This window comes from Pocillopora damicornis, chromosome 6 (genome assembly GCF_964200805.1).
Source record: "Pocillopora damicornis chromosome 6, jaPocDami1.2, whole genome shotgun sequence".
NCBI lineage: Eukaryota > Metazoa > Cnidaria > Anthozoa > Scleractinia > Pocilloporidae > Pocillopora > Pocillopora damicornis.
In genome coordinates, this window is record NC_142675.1 from 24,665,127 (window position 1) to 24,688,720 (window position 23,594).

The following is a 23,594-nucleotide window of genomic DNA, read 5'->3' on the forward strand; positions in this document are numbered from 1 at the left end:
CACTGAGCGAATGGTCTACAAATAGCGCGAATGAAGATCGTGTCACGCAAGAAAGAATAAGACTAACAATGGCCCTTAAGAGCACTTAATCATATTGGCCAATACTTAAAACCACGAGGCAGAATTATTCGGTAGCCTTTAACCTTCATCGAAACTACTAATTCAAAAGTTACCTGTTTTAAAGGTAATCATTATTTGTGCAAATTTCCATAAACATGTGACGTGGCTCTTTACAAACTTCTGCTGATTAGTTATTTTTTTATTAAGACTTGTGATCATGGTTTGTTTGAACTTTTCATGCTGAAAGAATGTACATGTAATACGTTTTCACCCTCGAAAGCCTATATGGAATATGTTACCTAAACAGTAAAAAAAAAAAAAAAAAAAAAAAAGAACAAGGTTTCAAATTCATCGAAGAAATCACGTTTATACAGGAAAAAAAAATTTTACTTGGACAGGACTTCCCAGAGTCTAGAGGGTTGATCTTCTTACCATGTTACACCTCTGCCAGTGGCCAACTAATAATATACTGGCAGTAACTGCACTTTACCAGTCCCCCCACAGTCATTGTGAGGTCTCGTCAAGCAAAACATGATGGGGGAAACAACACTCTTCGAGACGAAACCAAACAACGGTTGCTAAGGAGACTAACACCTCGTTTCCATTGCCAGTGTGGAGAAGTAAACATAGAGAAGAGGTTAACACCAGAGTGATGGCATGGAAGGTCCGCTAGAGCGAAAAACAACTGGGCGTAAGTGGAAGTTTGACCCTGCTTTTTTTAGTATTACATATGAACTAACTGCGGGCAAATTGAATCGTAAGCAACCGCAATTAGACTATTGCCCCGTTTGCTTGTGACGACTTCCACTTATGTTTACATGTGAATGAATGTATTTCAAACAACCCTGCGTACATCATTGCAATCTTTCTACAATACAAATGTGCTCGTGAATGAACTCGAGCTTTGCAAACCAAGAACACAGTGATTATAACCTGTCACCATAAATAGACTTTATTTCATGCACCGGAATTTATATAATATAATTAAGTAAAACTAAAAATAACTATGATTTCATTAATTTAATGACCAATTATCACAAAAAATAACGTTCTTTAATTGATTTTGAGATTTAATTCATTCTTGTTTTAATGGATAGAAATATTTAGCTTTGTTTACAGCTAAAACCCGCTGCGAAAACTGCAATTTTTATCTGTTTGCAATTTCCTACAAGTCCGGAAACAAAGGTGGTAAAATCTCCAAGATTGATTTAAACAACAACAACAACAATCGTTGAACAATATTTTAAAAGTATTTCATCTAATTATAATAAAATTTTGGAAGTTTACTTGTTGTACCGACTTTCGTAACTCTTTTCTGCTCGTGCCAGGCCCACGATTAAGAGGGTGAAAGAAAGATAGGGCGAGTCAGGAACTAAAAAACCTTTTGTAGGACGACTTGCGCCACTCTCCGCTTGCTCGCGACTTTTTCTATGGTCTCCACTGACTGAGACTCTGACACAAACTAGAACATACAACTGAGCAGAATTCCGGTTTTACCTCTTAAAATGGAACTTTTAAGCTGTGTGCACAAATATTGATTATGGTCCAAAGTTTTATGCGTACTGGTAGAAAAGAAAATTTACCAAACGTATAGGTAGTTTCAACCTGTTTTAAAATGAAACTTCCCTTATTTAATATTTTCAAAGTTTTCCGATGAAACGTTTTGGTACAACCCCGCACGACTTGAATTCTCATTAATCTAAAGCGAGGGAAGAGAATATACACTCGTTGCATGTACCGGGATCAGAGTTAAGAATAATTTTTTGTTTGTTCAAATTCAGTTCATTTCTGATCGGTTGCTAAATGTCGCAGAGGAAGCGTCTCGTGTATGTGAGCGGCTGACAGAGTGCGCCGTCCCATAATAGGGGTGGTCGTCATGCGCCGAGACATTATAGGCGTGGTCATAGGCGTTGCACGTGTTGCGGGGATTCCCAAATAAGCATCAGAGCGGGTGTTTCCCATACAGCAAAGAACGCGGCCAAACTCGCGACGAAAATTCTCAGAAAATATAACATACAAGCAGGGATTTATTGCACTGTTTAAGACACCAATCCATGGTAGTAATACGTCCACCTCAATTGGAAAGAGGGAGAATGTCTGTGGAAAGTGATGCGATATAAATTCCCGCGCTTGGAGCGGGAGCCAACAGAGTGCAAATACGACCACCACCGTCACAAGCATCGTTATGGCCTTTTTTGTCGTTTCATGGGCTTTCTTTTGATATTCTAATGTTTGAACACCTGGTAATTCTCGATTGTGAAGTTTTACACCAATGAGTATGTAGGCAATGGTAATAATCAGAAGAGGAGTAAGGTATGACAAAACTGTGAACGAAGTAGCGTAGTTGTTTCTGTCTTGCAAGGTAGGCCAGTTATATTCGTTACAGCGATATATTCCATTTGGATCTTTCTTTGCCGTGGTCATTATAATCAGGGGTATAGCAAATGCTGTAGAAAAAACCCAGCTTCCTACCAAACACGCCTTCAGGACTTTATTAGTGAAAATTCGCCTTAATGGAAACCATATCACTATACATCGATCAAGGCTGATGAACACGAGATTTATAACAGAACACGAGATGGAGAGCACCTGAGCAGAATGGAAAAACTTGCATAGAGCTATCCCCATAAACGTACCAAACCATTCGTCTCCGACATAAAGCCATCTGAGCATGTACGGAAATAAACATGCCATTAAGATGTCTGCGACTGCCATATTGGCTATCAGTATGTTAGTGGAGTTTCTCATGTATTCCCTTGCGCTTACAATGTATATCACCAAGGAGTTTCCAACCACCGCAACGATAAAGACTATAACGGCATAAATTGTTACGAATATGACAAAACTTGAACTAAGTTCAGGTTGTCCAGGGATTTGATCAGAAGATGAATTGGACATCTCTTGCAGTTCTGTCAAGTGATAAACAAAAATGTATCAATCCTTTATACCTTTACATCGGTATGCATATTATATATGTAAAATATTTCAAATAAATTAACAACCGTAAAGCTGACACTCCAAGCGTTAGCCCATAGTCCTTCGCTTTGATGAAGGGCTGACGCTTGAAAAGGCAGCTTTGAAGGTCTTTATGGTGGCTAATTTACATTACAAACTCAGTTGATAAAACAAACTATTCTCGTTATACTCCCCCACCTACGTAACACCACAGATTTTTTTAGAAACCTACTTCCTTTATTATTCTTTATCTGTATCTACTGTTCTCTATACATTCTCCATACTGTTCTCTATACATCTCCTAAGCTGCTGACAGGGAGAATTTGGTCAATGATCAAGAGCTTATTTAGTCGTTGATCGTTTCCTTTATTCTCATGACCTAATGGGTGATTCAGGGCTGATGTTGTAAGGAGAAATAAGATGCCTGTCACTCTGAGGGGTCAAAAAACTGTATACAAATATGAAACTATCTGCGCTTTAAAATCCCGAAGAGCAATGAAACTGTTCCAACTTAGGATTCATGCAAAAAGAATTCTTGACTACGATAATAAAAGTCCTTTTTCTCGGCGGTAACCAGAGCAAAAGGTGTTGTGAAAAAAGCCCTTTGGATTTGTATTTGCAACCTGATTACTGATTCGTTTTCACATAGAGACCATTTTGAAGACATTTCTTGGACAATTTCGCCGCAGTACGTATTTTCAGAAATTTCAAACTGTGCTTCGAGATTTTCTCTCCTTTTAATGTGTTATATAAATTTTTACAAAAAAGAAACAAAACAAAACAAAAAAGACTTATGAAATTATTCTTTAATTATTGATAGACGTGCGCTTGAAAATTATTGCCGCGCGAACACTAAAAGCGAGAGTACCGCTCATCTGTCAGTGTTCGTGAAGCTCCACCTATTTTTTTCACGTATAACATACCTGTGGCCATAGCAGTGGTGTTTAAGATTCTTTCCTCACTTTGCATGGTATACTTATTAAAGTCACACCGCAAATTACCTGAAAGTTAAATCAAGGCATGGTCGGAAGGGAAGCTTTCGTTTTTTTGACATCACTCAGGTCCCCTTATCTAATCATGGACATCCATAAACTGGACCGCTGACTGAGTGAACAATTACAGGCGATAACGTGTTGACACTTTTACATTGACGACTAAAGTATAGAAAGTAACAACCAGATAACAATGGTGTACAGTTACAAAATCACTCAGAGGTTCCAGGTATGATCGAGTCTTTGATTTAACGTCAAGACTACTTTATCTCATCCTTCTCATCCTTTGTCAATTTTTTTTGAAAAATACCCTTGACCGTGATCTAGCCAGCAAAATTGAGAGGCCCTGTTTCAGATTAAGGCCTGGAGAAGTAATTATTCAGAATTACTGCTAGCTTGTTCCAAGCCGATATCGGATTAGTAGGTTTCTAAACTGCAGAGGAAACACTGCATAAAATTAGGGATCACTTTTAAGGAACACGCCGGATTCATGCTTAGATCGGCGTTAGTCGATGTACTCGAATAAAATCATTTTTAAACCGGCAGAGGGTCACTGCCCACCATGAACTCGTCATTACACAATTCAATGCTCCACACCTTTGTTCACCACAATTCCATCACTCCTCGTGTTTTAAACTACCACTGCCTTTTATCTATAGGCAAATCAACTTTCTGATGTTTGACTTACTGTTGGTCTGTTGCTCCTATTCCTGTTGCGGCAGAGTCTTTCCCTCGTTCCCTCTTTCTTTTAGAATGTGATCGAGGTGTTGGTGTGGTATTTGTCTAAGCCTGCTTAACCAGCGGTTTTTTGGGCACTTTACCTAGGTACGTCATGTATGGAGAATTATTATCTACTCAATACTTTATATGTCCTATGCTTTAAATACATACAGTAATGTCCATAATAATTCCCCATTTAAAGCGATGAAGTGTAGAGCCGTGAGAGACTTGGAACGGAAGACGGATTTCCGCTGCTCGTTTTCCACTGTTTACCACGGTGGCTCTACCTCGCCATTACCATCGATCGCCCCCGAAAAACCACCCGCGCGAGACACAGGCAAGATTTATCGTCATTAACATAGTTAGATTGAATATTTCGAATGATCTTTGAGCAACGCTGTCAGAAGCCCACATGTAAACTGCCCACCAGTTGCCATCAGTCACGCCTTATTCGTTCGCGTGGGTGCTATCTGGACGGTAAATTTAGTGAAATTTTAACACCCCATTGAAGACACAAAGTCTCAAAATCCATATTTTGTATGGCGGCAAATTCCCGTTTGGATCAAAGAAAGGGTTTCCTTCCTCCCGGGAGCAGGGCCGTTAGAAAAACTAGAACAGCTGAAAGTAAGAGATCTATTCAGATTTTTGCGAATGTAAAATTTAGATATCGTAGTGTGTTTGTTTCCTAAGCACGGTAGAGTGTTTATATCCACCAAATCCACTAAGTTAAAAAAAGAACAACTGAATATTAAAATATAAGGGTAACTTGTACCAGCTCTCGTGACAGCGTCTGCTGTTTAGTGGTAATACAAAGTTTCATTTATTTATAAGTTAAAGGGACATAAAGCGATTTGCAATTAAAAGCCGAAAATAGTCCAGGATTGCCGTCTTAGTTTTGACGTTGTTTTAGGGAAGCGCTTTAAAAAAATTAAAGTCTATTTTGTATAAGCAAACAATCAGACCGACATTTATGAGATAGGAGGAGTTGCTTTCACTTAAAACTTTACATTGCATGATATTTGGATGTCCTTTGTCATTATGCTTATTATTTTTTTCATATGATAATTCGTATATCTCGACCACCATTTTTAAGAATGGGCCTTTGTTGACCATAGAGCACGGAATATAAAGCTTAAACATGAAACGATGTTGAGAGACGATTCATAGACAGTTGAAGGATTACTCATCCCTGTTTCGTTGGCGACACTGGTCTGTGAGGTCGCGCCAATTGTTACGTGTGGCCCCAAGGCACCGTCAAACACACAAATGTTAAATCTCTAGCCGAATGAAAACACTTTTAACGTTTGTTTTCCAATCCAATGTTAACAGGTGTATTTATCTTTGCATTTGAAAGAAGTTTTTAGATCTTCTGTCATCTGCCTATCAAACAACATCCACTTGTCCATCGTTTCTTTTGATGGTTCTTAAACGCGTTAGGGATCATGAAAGTCTCTGGCTTAAATGAATTGATTTAACTGCCCTCTTGAAGAATTGAAAGCGAGGTTTGCTAAGAGCATATAAAGACCCACAACAGCGAACTTCAACGGAATATGATCTTGAGGAAAACTCGACAGGAAAAATACCTGCCTTCTCTCGGCTCTGTTTGTTTTGTTTGTATAATTGTTGACTGCTCTTCTGATTGCTTTTACCTAAAATCAACACAGGTAGGAACCTAAGTGACGAAATACATTTTGGATTTCGAGGTTTCTCTGGCATACAAGCGTTCTTAGAGAGTAGAATTCAACTTCGGTTCAAAAAGAAAACCGAATGGACGATTTGCTGGGGATGAGAAAAGGTAGTCAGTGGATAGTAAATATTGGGGCATGGAAAAAGGCCCAAAATTAACACGAAATTATGAAATGCGCACCCAGACAGAAATCATGCCAATGCGAATTAGGAAGCAACGATGGACACTGAGATTTTATGGAGCTTTGAATCTTAATCTTGATTTAGAATCATGTTTACGCAATGTCCGTAGGATATATGCATACATATTTTTTTCATTTAAGGACGTTACGCGAGAAAGAGCGAAATTAAGATCTAACAACTTAGAATGTCTAACACTTACTATCTGTAGCCTGAATAAAAACAAAATTACAACTTACAGAACCTCACAGCATTCGGCACTTTTAGCCCACTTACGATACACTTCTCTCGATTCGTTGGACCACTGACTCAGTGAGTGCAATTACATTTGCTAAGACATGCAAAACGTGTTATGTTTATTTATTAATACGGTTTCTGCTTGCCAATTAACGTACAAAGCGGTTGAGGATGGCATGTGGTTGACATTTGACCCCACAAAATGCAAATAAAAGAAGAGAAAACGTCAAATCTATTGTTAATCTGTGCTCAGTACTATGTATTGCGAAGACATATATCACGCAATTTTTTCAAATGATTTAGAGAAAAAAAAAGAATAACTCGGCCAATCTGAAATTAATTTCAAGGATATGGTAGATTTTAAACGAGAGATGGATTATAATTTGAACAAAGCGTTATAATGTCAAGGCGACACAAAGGTTTTTTAAGAATTCGTTTTCGTGAATTGAAATCAAATTTCTAGTAAAGTTTTCGTGCCATTTTATCAAATCAAAATTATAATAACCGGCACTTTGTGAAAGCATAATTACAACTGAAAAGGACCTTCGACTACATTTTCGCAACACTTGCTACTCCACGAAGAATGTTGGGGGTGTTTTAATTCATTCAACTTCATGCCTTCATTCATTTATCCATTTGTAATAATTTTGCACGACGCTCTAACATAATTGATTGTATTAGCAACCCACGTTACTTTCTGTCCGGTGAAATTTCGTAAGATTTTGGGGTTTCTACGAACTACGCGTGAATGTTTTTTTTTTTTCTTTGCTATTTGAGATAACTTAATGCAAGAGATTATATACTACACTTTACAATCTTTTGGTTGACCCATAAACTAGAGATGGGAAAAGGCTTATCTTACCACCTCGCCTTTATAAGAGATCGCTGTCGATTCTAGTTACTTTTACGGAGAACCGCGGAGAAAAACGAGCGGAAATACTGTGCATAACATTTCAGCTACCTTATCTGATAACGTATCGGTAAGATTTATTGGCCGCAAAGAAAGATGATGAAAATTGAACGAAAACACAGCATCAGCAAAGAAGAGACCTTACATCGATGAAAATGATAAAAAGAGAATAGTATTTTTAAAGAATCCGCCCTGATTTAGAACTTTTAGCAAAAATCTAACCCCTTTATGTTAGATTTAAAACACCCAACTTAACTTATCTTTAAAGCATTTGGCGAAATGTTGAACTGATATGTCTTTATTCCCCGCTAATAATGGACAACCTATTTGGGGTGTGTTTATTCAAAGGCAAGGGATGATGTGGGTCGGTTGCGAGCTGTCAAATTAAAGACACATTAAGTAAAGCCTGATATCTGTGCTAAAAAACCAAGATCCTAAACAAGAGCTCTTTAAGCTGATTTGTTTTAATATAGCAGAAGTTAAACAGTCTGTGACTAATAACGCCTTGAAAATATGTATTATAAGTTTGGTTAAAAATCGGCCATTCATGATTGAGAAAAGTCACTGCGGAATCCGTTATCTTGTCCTGAACATCTTGTTTAAATTTCACTTTAATTCATTTTTTTTTCAAGTAATTTCAATGAGTCGTTTATGTTTCTTTAATCCGAGATGAAGAAAAGAGACCTCGCCGATGTCAAAGCATTCGTATGATACTTAAAGTAAAAAAGCCTTTGAAAATAACGAAAGATACGGTATCTTTCGTTATTTTCACTGATTCATCCTCCAGATGACGCTTTTCATTGTGTCAAGGTTTGCTTAACATTATTTTTTTTATTCATAACAGCTTCCTCTTTGCAAAAAATGTAAATGTTTTCCAAGGGAGGAGGAAGGGTAAGTTTCAGAGTTTGTGCAGCTTCCAATGGAAACCTGTAGAATCTTTACCTTGGACGGATAATCCGTCCAGTGAAAGCAAATATACCATTATGACGGATCGGGAAAGAATTCGCAAACGGTCGCTTCTGTGGCATTAGCATTCGTAAATGTCACAATGATTCTTGGGTAAAAATATCTAACATGAAAAACGACGGATTAGTCATTAGTCATATTCCACGTCGTTCGTGACAACTCGCATATTTCTCTCTTGATTTACGACTAGTTTCTGGTTCTTTATTTCACAGTGTTTTCCCATCAAGTTTACAGCCATCATTTGACCTTACCCTCTTACTCGACGGTCGGAAAGAAAAAAATTAACCCAATAGTAAAGTGAGACGGCTAAGAATAGAACCGACTTATTTGACATGGCTACCTCGTTCCCAGTAAGATCACCCATTTCCTTGCATTCCGAACGATTCAAGAGTCCAGTCCTTTCTTGATTTGACGGACATATGCTAGTAACTAGTTGTTATAGATATTCAGTTTATACCTCCATTTTCTTCGCACTAACGAGCTTTCACTATGAATTTCAACATAGCCAGGGTTATTCTTATCTCTGCAAGCCATTAGACATCTTGTAAAACATAATTGGAAAGGTTGATGGTTTTAACGAATATGGAAGTGATCCTTGCAGTAATGAACACTACTTAAGAAGAGTGAAATTAAGGCCTGGAAAAATTCAGGCCTGTATGAGATTTGAACCCATGATCTCTACGATACCGCTTTTGGTTTTAATTAAAACTTTTCTCTTAAAGAAAATGGTTGATAATGAGGCCATATTTGAGGTTAAAGTGAAAAAGTAACAACTGTGAATATATGAAAGTCATATATTTGAACTGCGGCTAAAGACGTGAATGTGAAAGCGATCTTCGCAGTAATGAACACTAATTGAACAGCAGTGAAATTAAGGCCTGAAAAAATTTCACGCCTGTACGGGATTTGAACCCATGATCTCTGCGGTACCGGTGCAGCGCTCTACCAACTGAGCAAACAAGCCAACTGGGAGCTGGCCAGTTGGTTCGAAATAAACCCGTGAAGTGGCGAATAAATGACTGTGAATATATGAAAGTAATATATTTGAATTGCTAATAAAGACGTGAATATGAACGTTCCGTTTAATCAGTTTCAAAAAGGCGCACCGCTTTAAGTAACGAGCCTGCCGTCTTTGAGAAGTAAAGGTCTTTCGATCTTGAAATAAGGACTGTTGCTCGTAATTTTAATATTTCAGGGAGAATATTCGCCAAGGATGATATGATGCTAACACATGATGAACTCACAGATACTAAAAAGTTGGACGGCATGTGCTCATTATTTGCTTGCATAATATTGAGTCGTGTTTTACATCAACTTCCAAAAAAAAAAAAAGAGGAGGAAAATTTTTTACAAGATGAAGCGCTTTATAAGTCCTTAGTGTTTTTATGAAACATCTGCTGTCTCGTTAATTTCCAAACGAACAAAGACTGAAATGCCCCTCTTTTTCTTTTGTTCCGTTCGACTGATCAGCTGACTCATCTTAATTAAGGTAGTACGGTTCAAATGTCTTTTTTTTTTTCCAATGTAATTTTTGAAAATAAAAGACAATGTGGTGACCCATCGCAAAGTAACAATTGAGTGTGCCATTACTAGTTCATTGGCAGATTTTAGAACACACTTACAAGGCTTTTAAAAGTGTTAACAAGAATGTCCACTGTACATTGTCCTTGTTAGGACTAATAGTTTATAGTTTGCCGGTCCTTACGAGTTTATTTGACATTTAAAAATGACAAGTTAATCCATTTGAAATAAAGCCGTAAATGCGAGCTCAGCTCGACAACGTCCGCTCGGCTTATTAAAAGGAATTGGAAATCAGTTGTCCTGTCCGACGCTCAAAACAGCATAAACATGTTTCTATACTAAAAGAAAGAGAGTGGTGATTAACGACTCAAAGCTCAATTGTCGCACAGAGGATGTCAGTTCTGTGTCCAAACGTCACTGTAATTTGTTGTTCAAATCGTTCAAACTCTCCATGTATATCAGTATACTTGATAATCTTGTCAATCCCAGAGAGAACACGTCTATCACATATTCATATCGACCTGTACACAAGTCAATAAACCATTTCCTATTACCTATTAGTTTGTCCCCTGTTCCTGCAATAAGTTTTTTTTTTTACCGATTTCCAATAATTCTTTTTAATTAAACAGCTTTGGTTCCCCGATCAGGATATTTCCTTCCAACTGACTTGTGGTTGAAAATTTCGATGAAAAGTTTCGAAAGAGTTCTGTTTTAAAAAAAAAAAAACGAGCATCATTACATATCGATTCCTACTGCGCTTTGATGTTTATTCACCTGCTTAAGGCGATGACCTTCGAATAATTTATTCCATGACACATCTTGAAGAGAGAAGGCTCTTATGGACGACAAAACTTCTGTTTTCATGTGACAAGAAAACGTCATGGGAAAAGAAGGAAGAAGAGAGATGAAACAGCTTTGTGATCAAAGTATTTTAGTACTACACAAAAAAACGTTCAAGACACTCAAAGGCAAGGTCTTGATTAGTTTGATGACGACAGGTAGTAACTATCAAAATATTAAGTAAATACAAGAAAACTTCATGCTTAGAAACATGACTTAAACGGTTTAGCAAATTGTTTGAGATCAAATCTATTCTAAAATGACTTCTAAACGAAACGATGAAAATTTGTTGTTTGGTAGTGTACTCTCTACTTAGAGTAGAACTTAAAATTGAAATTAGATTAATGTCCCTTTTAGAAAGTAAATGCAAACCAATGAATGAAATACATAATATAAAATGCCCCCCAGCGTTTATCATCCTACTCGAGATATCCGCTGTAAGTTTTCCAACTGGTCTACCACCAGAGAAACCAAGAGCATCAGTATTTTGTCAGCTGGAAAGAACAAAAACAATCGAAACCAACAATACCTAAAAGCCAAAGGTAAGTTTAAATTAACACCTAAATGCCATCAAAATACATGCGACCTTCACTCAGTTGGAAAATAAACTTCATATCCTCTGACAACTCTGACAACACTGACATATTTTAAGGCGCTTGCATCATCTAACTCAGAACTGTGGTGCATAAATACACGGCCAGTAATGAATCTTTCCTTCCTTATTTCACTTGAGTTTGATTTCAGAAGATATCGTCTACGTCGAGTTGTAATGACATCGAGTATAGCTTAAATGAAGTCATCTATACGCATATATACGCACTGATAAGGCATTTAAGACTTCTAAGTTTGAAGTTAGAGCTTACCTGCTAAGACAACATGAACACCTCTCTAAAAATGTGCAATGTAATTCTAGAGGTGGTTTCGCTTTTAGTCGTGAGTTATTGATAAATAATTTAAAGTACTAGCTATCCCCGATGCTATGAAAATAAGCATCCATAAGCGTTCAAAGCGGAATCAATTTTACCGACAAAACTCATTCACACGACTCCTTTATCAATCCGATTGTTCCAAAGCCTCAGCATTTATAAGTTCGGCAAACCTTGCTCATTTTGGCTTAAAAACGCCTGTGATTCTCACCTTAAAGTCGTTTTTCAAAGAGACCGTAGATTTCTGACAAGTGATACCTGCCGAACCCAAGGAAAAGTACTTTTCACTGCTGGACTCCTGACACAAGTCGCTGCTTTTATCAATTATCCGCCTCTCCCATACAAACACCTTTAATTGTGAACTCATCAGTATGCATGTAAACTGTGGTAGTGGAACAATTGAATCATATTTATTCGTGCTCAGCAGGTGTTATCCTTAATGGTTCGGTTCTCAGTTCCCATCTTACTTTTACTGATTCTCTCGTCATGAAATTTCATTACTTGCTGCAGTTTGCGGCAAATTATACATCGTAAAAAGCAGCTTTTTTTTTTTTTAAAGTTCACGGTCTACGTGCACACCGCTTTACCGAGTTTGACGTCTAAATCTTATTTCCATGCATCTTTTTTATTCTAATTTCTCACAGCAAAACATTGTGAGAACGAATGAAAACTTCGCTTTGTTTATTATCGATGATCAAAAATTCAATAATTCGCAGTTGAGTTTGCGTGTTGAGCAGCATGTTTTCCTGTTGATACTCTGCTCTTTTCTCTATCACGACTCTTAGCTCATTTTACAGGTTATTATTTTTCACCAAACGAACCGCAAAAGCGCTTCGGTACATTAAGGCATAATTTATCTGAAATAATGAATTTTTCATTTTACCACGTTTAATAACAATTTACAACAGCGACCTCTCGCTAAGTAACAATGGAAGCTATTTATAACACCTCTTCGGCGAGGCAGGAAACACGCTCTAAATCTTAATATAGCAACTTTTCGGGCGACCGCCGCGGCGTGTAATTTTAAGCAAAGAATATGACTCTATTTACAGAAATGAGAACTATAAACAACAAAGCGGCAAAATAAAATGGCCTAACGTAAGAGGATTGGCGTAAAAGTGCAGCAAATATAATTAAAATTGTGCTCATTCCTTGTTCGTCATGAGCTGGGAAACTAACAATGGTCGCTGATTGAAGAGGAAATGAAATAGATTTAAACGCGTCATAAGTACCTTGCGCAGAAGACAGATTCGCCTATGGGGGCGTTTTTTACATAAAACGTCAAAAAGTCCACTGAAGTAAAATAGATTGATACTCCACAAAAAAAAAAAAAAAATTAATCAACATCTCGTGCTCTGTGTCTATTACAACTATACAAAGCGCTATCGTGTTCTGAAATAATGTACCGGTTAACGATACTTGGTTGAAGGATTTCATCCATGATTTCCTTCCATTGTGACAACTGAGAGCGGATCTCATGATTTTTGTGAACATCTATTTTGAATACTGATAAGGGACTCCAAAATAACCCTTAAACGTATGTGCACGCACGCACGCATTCGATGATTATTACATTAATTTGACGTCCGTCATTAATTCTGGTGAGGAATGAGGTTTTCTTTTTAAACGAGCCCTACCTGATGTCCTTAATGACTGACGCGTTTGCATCGAGGGTAATTTTATGTGTTTAGTAGGCATGGAAATGAATAAATATCATGGTTAATCATTCCCTTGTAAATAATGCGGAAAATATTGCGGAAAATATTGCAGAAAATATTGATACCCGATCAAACACAAAGCAAATAAACATTGCTGAAACCGGCTCGACTGAAGGAAAAAAAATGAAACGAGATACTTTCGTCGATCATAATTGTAAGCAAGGGTTTAAGTAAATATACTTGGTTTTCGATTGCGTTTAATCTCTGTATTCAATTATTTATAAAAAGAATGTCTTTGTATAATGAAACTGGAAATTTATTCAGCAAACTATCTACGTCTTAAAAATAAAAAACGTTAACAAGAATTTAAGCCCCTAAGATTCTAATGTATAAACTTCACTTAGTTGTATATACTAATTATGAACAAAAATACAATTCTGTATTGAAACTCTAGATGTACAACTCCTACCTTGTGAAAAAGACATGTGCTCTAAAAACCACACACATCCTGGTTGAATATTACAAGAACAAATAATTTAACTCATAACGTAATGATAATAACAAAAGCTCTATACCCATCCGAAGGCCATGAACTAGCCAAGACTTGAACCCAGGTCACCCAGTAACTTTCCCTCAAAGTTATGTGCATTAAGGTTTTTCTTTAAACAAGGAGCTGAGTGGGGACACCGTGTAGTTTCACACGCTTTTCGTGCGAAGCGTGCGCAGTTGCATTGTGAAATGCAGAAGAAGGTTAATTACATCACCTAAAAAGATAAATGTTCCTTCCAGCCGATGGCCTACTGTTATTATTTTTCATGAGTGTCTCCAAAGGACAGAACAATAATTAGCAGGTCCCCATTATTTTAAGCTAACTGCCAAATCAAAGAATTATTCGTGAAAGGGCACGCAATATTTTCTGTGATTCCATACTCCTGATTAATGGATCCAAACCGCAATCCGGAATATATCTTACCCTACTATACAAAGATATCTTATAATAAATTTAGGCTACTTTGTTGCGATATTTTCTAAATCCCTTCATCCTCTCCATTAAATCGTAAAACTAATGATCCTAACTTTCCGGCGACTTCCATCTCTCTTGATCGCGCTCAGAAACGCAAACTGTTCGGAGAACTTAGATATTTAAAGAGCTAGTGTTAACCGACTGGCCTCCACTTTTGTTATGTAGATGTAAACGTTACGTTTTCATTTCTTGATAGATGGTCGACGCATTTGGCAGAGAAATGACAGCAATGACAAATATTTTCCAGCGGTTTCCTTCCCTCCTTCCATGATAGCTTTGTAGAATCGAAGCACTCCTTGAATGACGTCAGAGACTTTCCAGCCACGTGAATGTAAACAAACGAGTGCCTTGAGGAACTTTGAAAGAAAAATAAAAAAAGAAATGAGTGTCAAACGATAAAAAAGAACTGACAACCGCATTAACCAATTAATCATGGAAAGCAGACATGCACTAAGCTTCCCTACAAACTAAAAGGAAAGAACGGGAATCAACTTGAAAGAGGCGACCAGGAATAGTCCGAGAGAACGTGACCATAATAATGAACAAATAAAATGTTAAATTTTTGGCTCGGTCGTTGGAAAAAGAAACATCATCAAATCTGTCATCCAGTTTTTCACTAGCGTAGAAGAGAGACAAAAGTCCGAGATTCCAAGAGGAATTCGAACGCCAGGTCTTTCGATCAACCACCTGGCGCACAACTACGAGTTACCGATAACATACACAAGACAAGATTTATATGTGACGAGCACCGACACTGAAAAACGGAGGAAAATATATGGTTGTTCGGGAAAATAACATAGTTGTAATGAGGAAACGTTGCGCGGGTAAAGCAGAAAACTTGGTGATAAACACAAAATCCTTCCTATAATCTGAAGTGATTTAAAAAAGAAAAACTAAAATCATTTCAAGTTAACATACCTGTGACATTCTCTGGTCACCGAAAGTATGGTAAACTACCACAGGACACCCAGCTGCTGACGCGGCAGCCCACTGAATAACAGCCTTTAGTTCCGGGTCCCCCTTAAACACCCCACATCCCCAGTTTCCGGTTGCAACGGGGCGTAATCGGGGTTCACCGTCGGACTTCTCGAGAAGTGCCCCAGCAATCTTAACAGCTCCATGTATCGTCATACTGCTCAAATCTTCCACAAATCCATTCAAAGTTTGCTTGTCTGTTCTCTCTTTGTCAAAAGAGGAGAGCGATTCTTCTGTCTTTTTCTCAGGTTCAAGCTCTGTGACTTCCTGGGGAGTTTCCACTTGAACTTCTGTCGTCAGTTCCTTAGATTTTTCTTTCATCACTGCTAATGCTTGCACCACTCCATCGTAACTGATATTCTGGGAAAGTTTCTCGGCTATTTCATACACAGCCTCTGGGATTTCAGAGGCGAGAGCGTTCAAGGAATTTCCTACAGTCAGTTTATCTCCTTCAGGGAAGTCGCTCTGATCCTCTTCAGAAGATTCCGACGAATTCACATCACTTACATCTGATCTACTGACACAAACAGTTCCATTTTCTGTCTCTCCTTGTCCATCTTTGTCTTTCAATGGTTCATGCTCATCACCAACGGGAGAAGAAAACCAATCACAAGCTGTTTTCTCAACACAATATTCTACCGCCTCAGCCAGAGCAGAGTGTATTGTATCTGCCAACAGAGCATCTACGCGACCATTAAGGACGTTAAGAAACTTCTGACTGTCCTTGATATGCACAGTGTCCGATAAGGACTGAGAACCAGTATCGATTTGCCCATTAGATGAATCCGTAGAGTCAGGATCTGTAATGTGCTCGGTGGGAATCTCCAATGCATCTTTCTCAAGTTCGTTCTTTCCAAATTGTGATCCAAATAAAGAAGTGATGGAAATATCAACTATTAAGCTTGATAATTTTGTTGCAAACTGCTCGCACACCTTCGCGTTGGATTCATCCCCAACTTGATTGAATTCCTCCATGAGGTTTTGTCTGGCGCTTAAAGACATCAGGCAGCTATCCGAGTCATCTGCGACCCTAACCCTTTCTAACTTTGACGATTTCACTAATGACGATAAGTCCTCTACAAACGCAGTAAAGTGAAAACCATTAGAGTAAGTATTATTTGGCGAAATTTCCGATGGAGTAACTCTCTGATTCAAAAATGACAAAATACTATCTCCATTCTTTACCGGGGACCTTATTTTCTTGGGGCTTTTGCAGAAAGCTTCTTTGGTATCCGATACCACTTGTCCCGGTGAAGTCGCCACGGTTGCTATGGCAGTTGCGAGGGATGACGTCAACTCCACGCATGACATTAGAGAGTTGGAGAGTGAGTCAGCAAAGCTTTTCACAGAAAAAGAAAGAGATGAATCTTTACTTGAGCTTCTATTCAAGCTGAGGGAAGTTTTCAATCCTAGTTGAGACTCTAAAGATTTCTGTTCGGATATGTTCGGATCATACATTGCTGGAGAGGACGGAGGTGTACCGGGAACTGTTGGAGAATTTGAACCGCTTACGCTAAGCGACAAGCACTTCGGGAGCAGCGATGGGCTCAGGAGGTTTTCCGAGTATCTCCGTACCTTTTCGGGAGTACTTCCAAAGACTTCGCTCAAAGACTTTTTCATAACATTAGTCACAATATCACCGTCAACAAAGTCTTCTAAGAAATAGCCATTGTTCACTTCATTCATAGCTTGTGATAGCGCTACATTGACGAGGTTAGAGCTAAACTCCTGAATTTCCATAACTTTGACGTCTTCTGGAGAGGGATTTTTATTAAGAGTTTCAGTTTCCTCCGATGATGCCGCGAGATCTTCCGAAGAAACCACGAGCTCTTCCGATGAAACAAAATCTTCGCTTTCAGCTAAAGACGCGTCACTTTCTTCATCTAAAAAGAAAGGGAAACAGATTTTTATCTACGATTGGCAAAAGAGGCGCGGGACAAACAGCGAGGAACAAAGAAGTGGAATTATGTAAATAGAAGGGTAGTCGCTTGAATTCGTTTCCTTGGTGAACATCGCGACGAATGAGGATGAATGTCATGAGAGAATTGTAATTTGAGCAGCGCTTAAAACTTATACAGCAGGCTTCATGAGGAGGAAATTCTTGTCACACAAGGAACGCTGCGAGCTGCTACGAATGCCGAGTGTCGGGAACATGTACAAATATTGTGTAAATTTACTTCGACTTCGGCAAAAAATAACCTAGAGAATGATACCCAGAACGCTTAATACCGTTGCTCGTTTCGCTCTTTTCAACCAACTGGATGCAAAACTGAAACCAATCAGTACTTGGTAACGTGGGTCTTTCATGCATTTTCCTTCGTTCTGATTGGCTGATTTGATTATATTGAGTTAAGATTAAAATGAGTCGATCCTAAAGCTCCCTAAGTGAAAATGAAAGTAGAAATGAACAACGTGAGAACGTGCACAAAGATACCAACCTGATTGAGTGCGGAGGATCTGGGTACCGACTTCAGGGTTGTAAAATCCTACCAAAGCCTTGTTTAGTTCTCTTATCAACGCAGATTCTTCAAACTGAGTCTCTCTTGGCATATCCTTGAACCGTTTTGCGTCAATTGCTACCACTGTGGTCTGAAAATCACCGTCTTCATCGCGCTTTAACAGAAAATGGCACTTCTTTCAGAGAAAAATAAACCCACTGATTTTCGGAATATTATAACCAAGAACATTTTTGATAATCAAATTATTTCAAGGTCCTAACTTAAGTACAGACAAGTTTTCAAATCCTCGACAGTGGGTAGTTTTGTAAAGTTACAGATTTCTCTTACGGCAAAATGCCTTGGTCTCTGTTAACTCCCCGGAATAATTCAAGAAAGTCAAACGCTGTTTATGCATTCCATTTTTTCTGATCATAATCTATCAAAATGCTCTTTTTTAACTCAAAGACAAGCGTTCAAGCAAATCTAGTTCACCGTCATAATTGCGGCAAAGAGCCAGTATTCACAGTTTTCAGTAAATGGTCTTTATTCTACCCAATCGTTCGCTTAGCAAATGATATTTGCCAAAAATAAGACTGAAAATTTACCTCTGAATCGTCCTTAAAGTCGCCAGTGAAGTTAAAGGTTCTACCGTATCCCGAATAGGAAGAAAATCTTTCAGCTCCCTGGAACAAATCCATACGCAGAGACAAATTAACGCACACACTCTTACTATGGTTGTGAATAAATTGATTTTAAACTGACCCTGATCACAATTCCTTCATTATCCTGCATGGCCTCCATAGTCATCAAAGCCACCAGTAATTCAGGGTTGATGCAAAACCTGATCTCCTCCTGGAAAAGAAAAGAAACTTTCTTAAAAATCAATACCTTTTAAAGTAGGGAAACTATCTTTAAGAAACTGTACTGTTTGGGGAAAGATATTTACCCTCCTTTTTACAGATATCTTTTTTATTTCAAGTACATCACCCCTCCCAAAATACCACAGTTTCTTTCCACAACTTATTCAATTTGTTACAAAACACATTTGATGAGTACATGACTACTGATTTGATTTAAAATTTAAATAAAGGGTAATACCTGGACATGACCTGCACCCAAAACACCTCCTCCAATGAAACGGTTTGCAAAGTCTACCTGAAATATTTTATAAATCAGATGATACTTTCATTGGTCTTTAAGTCCTAACTAAAACTAATTTTATTCTGTTTCCTTTATATATGAGCACTAGTTAATTTGGAGAGGCCACAGGCTTTCTCAAAGTCATAAATGATCATAAATTTTGCATTAATCAACTACCAACTCTACTCTGCTAAAGAAGGACTAGCAAGTTTCAAATTTTATTGAAGGATTTCAATTCTTCAAGTGAACGTAAGTTGCTGTTTCTGTTAAACTGGCTAAGAAATAGGGTTGATAACCAACTTGTGTTTGGAGAAGAAGCCTGCATTCCTCAGGGAAGAAAAAGGCCAACTAAACTCAACAGAGCATCAGAACCATTGTTAAGGTGGGCACACAACAGTTTCAGATTTCAAAACAAACCTGGAGCATATGTTCTCCAGAATTTTCTATTGATGTCTTGTTATCAACAATAACTGGACACAGAGGAAGGTCACATGACATCCAGTCATCAAGTGAAGGAAGAGAGTTACTTGGTATAACCTGGTAAATCAAATGAACAAACACCCTAAAGAAGCAAGTCACTTTAAAATAAGGAAGTCTTGAATTGTTGGATTTTTTAATTTTAATTAAATTTCCATGCACTTTGGATAATAAATATATCAGAATGTTCAAATGGACTACTGAGGGAACCTTGATACAGTTGATGACATCCAAATATACTTTCTAAAAGTCTGACAGAAGTTCCACTATGTAACACTTTCCTATCATTGAATCTTTTGTAAGCTCAAAATTTCTTTGATTAATTCATTATTTCAAAGTCACCTGTCTGCTGTAGAAAACTCTTCCTGTAACATCTGGCCAGACACTGCTAAGTCTTTCAAAATAGTGAATTAGACATCGCAGCTTTGCTGCCTGAGCATCTTGGATGTCCTCTCTTTACAAAAAAAAACAGCAAAATTAGGTAGAGAACTGGAATATACATTATCACCTGTTGAAAAATCATGTTTAGATATTCATGTTGTATATTCATGACAGGCGGGAAGATTCAGTGACTTTAAGGTAAACATACTAGACTCTGAGTCAAGAGGTCCAAGCCCTGACTAGGTCACTGTGTTGGGTTCTAATACAAGGTTTATATTGTAATGGAGTCTCACTCTACCCAAGAGCAAATTATGAAGTCTTTTCTCCCTCTTTCCAATTATGTTAACTACCAGTGTGTCCATAGCATCTTGCAGACCATATTTCCAGAGGCAAGGGGTGGAGGAAGGGGGATAAATTTCCAAATAAATGTGTCTGGGACTGAAGGTACCAATTAACTTTCAGGGAAATGCAATTAATTTCTGAAGGATTAATTATGGTGGACAAACAAGCTGTCTAGGTGGTGTGGTAAAAGTCTCAGTCACTGCTGGTTACAAAAAATGGGATTAGCTTTGGTGGCAATGTATTCTACTTTGGTAAACTTTAACCACATAACCCTTAATTATAAAAGAGGAAAAAAATGAAGGAGGGATAACATAGACACTTCACACAGGCACTCAGCTGCAGCCATCACCTCTTAAAGAAACTCTAATTCTACAAAGATAGCCTGCAGGGCAGGTGTAATTCTGGCTAGTGAGTGCTCAGTATTTTCTTAGAAAAATTATGGTTGCTATCTTTTATTTTAATGACAGAGGAAGGCTGGAAAGAGAAAGAAATTTGTACCAGGGGGCAGTTGATGGTCAAAAATAAGGAGAGGGGTTGGGGCAAGGAGTGAAGATATTTAACGTTAATTCGCCCTCATAAGACACCTGTACTGGAGGTTATTGCAAAGAGAGAGAGAGAGGGAATTGGCACTAACACACATTTGTAACAGTGATTGTATGTGACTTCAAGTTGCATTACTTAGAAACCCTCCACGTTTAAAAAAAAACCTACCTGTGAAAACATGTAAACAAATGAACAAAGTTAATGGATCTAACTTGGATGTCATCTGCTGGTGGGGGAAATGCGCAGAGAAATGCTGAGGCCAGAAGGCAAGCAATGAATCTTCTGTCAAGGACAATGCCAGACTCTGCAACATAATTATGATTTTACATGTTGAAAAAACCTGAGTAGGCAACTTTGATTTTGAAAGGGAGAAAAAAATGGGAGATCTAGATGAAAAGAATAGCTTGATGGTTGGAAACTATGTATCTAAAGAAAAAAAGACGTTTGCGAAAAAAGAAAAAAAAGGCAACAACATGATACTGATGTCCATCCGTCCATAATCTCTGCAAACTATCGAGAAGTGATAATCAACACATTTTGTCTATTAAATTAATCGTGCTTTTACAGATCGGGGTCAATAACTATAAGATGGTCTTAATCGAACGCGACTTATATACCAAACATCAAAGGAAACAGATGCCAAAGTGTTATTGACAAAAAAACCGGCGGCAAAGATGTCTCACTGCATTTGAAGTTAGTAATCAATACGTCACGTTTGCATAACTGCGCTAAAGACACTCATCACTGCACGATTGCTTTAAAGCCTCATCATTCCGTGATCTTCACAGGAAACTATTACAAATTCCACTTTTCGAACAAGTTTTCGGAAATTATTTTAAACTTTTGCGTAAATAAGTTCTAATAAGAAAAGATGTCCTTAACAATTAAGCCTGTTAGAGATTCTGAAGGACTTTAACAGTAACAAAAGAGATTAGAAGAACTTTTGAATTGTCGTGAGAATTTGTTAACGGTTTTCAACAACAACAGCGGGGCGTACTCGACAAATTATTGTCCACCGCAACAATAATAGAGACGCTCTCGTGAGATCAAGCTCATTTTGAAACATGTTTCAAATGAAGATTGCCCTTCACAGCTCTGCTGATGATTGCGCATCATTTGTCGAGCTAAATCGCTTAAAAATAAAATTGTTAAACTATCAATGGCTCTACCCAATATCGGTAATTATAAACAACACTAATACTCACCTCGCTGTTGTGAACACAGGAGAATGCCTTCACTGGGAGCAAACTCTTCGATGCTTGATGCTAAACTCACGATGAATGGAAGAATTGTCTCGAAAAATGTTGCACTTTCTTGTTCTGTTGCAATCTTATCAAAAAACAGCTGTAGCCCTTGAAAATGCCAGCTTAGCTTCAAGGAATCGGAAGTTTCTTTCGCGCCTGACCGATCGCTAGGAACTCGGAGTTGTTTGATGTCATTACCAGAAACTTCAAAAATCCTTTGTAGAATTTCAACAAGATCTTCTGTATCCTTCACTCCCTGTAGCTTCGCATAGAGATTTTTCAGCTCTGACCACCTTCCCTGATCACTAAATGGCAGATCAACATGCTGAAAACGTGCATAAACCATGATCCCTTAGATCAATCGATCACGCCGAATGAGAGACGAACTACATTGAAATGGTTCTGCATGAAACATGATGATAATCATTCATTCCTGTAGTGAAAGACATGTAATGCCTGTTTCTTCAGACGGCAAATGGATAGCCTTTCTTTGGAAACAGAAAGTATGATATGATAGCATTGTGCTGTAACACTGAACAGGACAATAACAGTGCCAATTTAATCGGGCGGAACGTAATAGACTTGGTGAGATCTTATTTCAGTTTCTCATCACTCAGCTATAATGGACCCTGTAAAAGACGATTAAGAATATCAACATCAATCAACAAAAATTTCCAACATTCTTTAGATAAGCTGTGTTTGTAATCACAATACAAATAACCTTAGCAAAACACACATCTGCTCAAGCATTTTGGGTTTTGTCTTTAACAAATATTTCCACCACCTCTCTTGACACCACTGTAGATCCATACTGTTATAGAGGTGCCAGATTAAAACTGAAAAAATAAAACACGATAGCAGTTTTTCTTCCTCTTTTTTTTCTTTTCCATGGAAAGCAAAGAAATAAGTTTGATGCTTACCTCTTTGTTACCTGTTTGACTTTGTATTAAATAATTGATTCAAGACTTGCTCTGTTCCACCCAAAGGTTTAATTCTCAAATCAAAAACAGGCATTCATCTGTGAGCCAAATTAACTTTCTTTCAGGTTCCCTAACACACATCACAGTCCTATTCGTTAAATTTTGAAATAACTGGACTAAAGGAAATCTTTACGTCTTGAATTTTTTTCCACGAACGGCAAACTTTGCTCCTTCATAGCGGTTTTTAGAGATGTCACGCAGTAGGGTGTGCGTTGCGTGACACCCCTAAGGACAACGACAAAGGAGGATACCTTCTACATACGAGAACACATTTTTGTTTCCCTGGGAAAGAGTGGGCAAGGGGGTTTCATGTGACATATCAGTTCACATCATAACAAGAAAAAATAACCTTTCTCATTACATTGATGATGGCCTTGCTTACCATTTATTTCGCCGTGA

At 37.9% G+C, this 23,594-nt stretch overlaps 2 protein-coding genes across 5 annotated transcripts; both read right to left on the bottom strand.

Moving 5' to 3' along the window:
* Positions 1-986: 986 nt before the first annotated feature.
* On the bottom strand, positions 987-12,523 carry LOC113676304 (prolactin-releasing peptide receptor). Of its 3 annotated transcripts, none has more exons than XM_089209706.1 (4): positions 12,205-12,523; positions 4,696-4,828; positions 3,939-4,016; positions 987-2,969 (listed from the first exon to the last, which is right to left on the bottom strand). In XM_089209706.1, exons 3-4 carry the CDS (start codon positions 3,982-3,984, stop codon positions 1,843-1,845), a joined length of 1,173 nt encoding a protein of 390 aa, XP_089065832.1. In that variant the 5' UTR covers positions 3,985-4,016; positions 4,696-4,828; positions 12,205-12,523; the 3' UTR covers positions 987-1,842. The 3 variants fall into 3 exon arrangements, with proteins under 3 accessions (XP_089065832.1, XP_089065833.1, XP_089065834.1); XM_089209707.1 differs by lacking the exon at positions 12,205-12,523 and adding an exon at positions 6,833-6,978; XM_089209708.1 differs by lacking the exons at positions 3,939-4,016; positions 4,696-4,828 and having other exon boundaries at positions 12,205-12,517.
* A 1,422-nt stretch (positions 12,524-13,945) lies between these two features.
* On the bottom strand, positions 13,946-23,392 carry LOC113676273 (uncharacterized). 2 transcript variants are annotated; one of them, XM_089209705.1, is made up of 11 exons: positions 22,937-23,048; positions 22,177-22,844; positions 21,140-21,275; positions 20,048-20,159; positions 19,646-19,765; positions 19,187-19,243; positions 18,851-18,940; positions 18,694-18,771; positions 18,089-18,263; positions 15,594-17,533; positions 13,946-15,031 (listed from the first exon to the last, which is right to left on the bottom strand). In XM_089209705.1, exons 2-11 carry the CDS (start codon positions 22,559-22,561, stop codon positions 14,858-14,860), a joined length of 3,267 nt encoding a protein of 1,088 aa, XP_089065831.1. In that variant the 5' UTR covers positions 22,562-22,844; positions 22,937-23,048; the 3' UTR covers positions 13,946-14,857. The 2 variants fall into 2 exon arrangements, with proteins under 2 accessions (XP_089065831.1, XP_027048713.2); XM_027192912.2 differs by having other exon boundaries at positions 22,177-23,392.
* Between the last annotated feature and the right edge of the window lie 202 nt (positions 23,393-23,594).

Bases quoted from the DNA above. Each gene is read 5' to 3' on its own strand.
- LOC113676273 (XM_027192912.2), bottom strand. From the start codon at position 22,561: ATGGTTTATGCACGTTTTCAGCATGTTGATCTGCCATTTAGTGATCAG. The intron at 20,160-21,139 runs GTAGGTTTTTTT...TTTTTTGTAAAG, and splicing joins TTGTTTACATGTTTTCACAG to AGAGGACATCCAAGATGCTC. The intron at 15,032-15,593 runs GTATGTTAACTT...TTTCTTTCAAAG, and splicing joins GTGACCAGAGAATGTCACAG to TTCCTCAAGGCACTCGTTTG.
- LOC113676304 (XM_089209706.1), bottom strand. From the start codon at position 3,984: ATGCAAAGTGAGGAAAGAATCTTAAACACCACTGCTATGGCCACAG. The intron at 2,970-3,938 runs GTATGTTATACG...ATCACTTGACAG, and splicing joins CACCACTGCTATGGCCACAG to AACTGCAAGAGATGTCCAAT.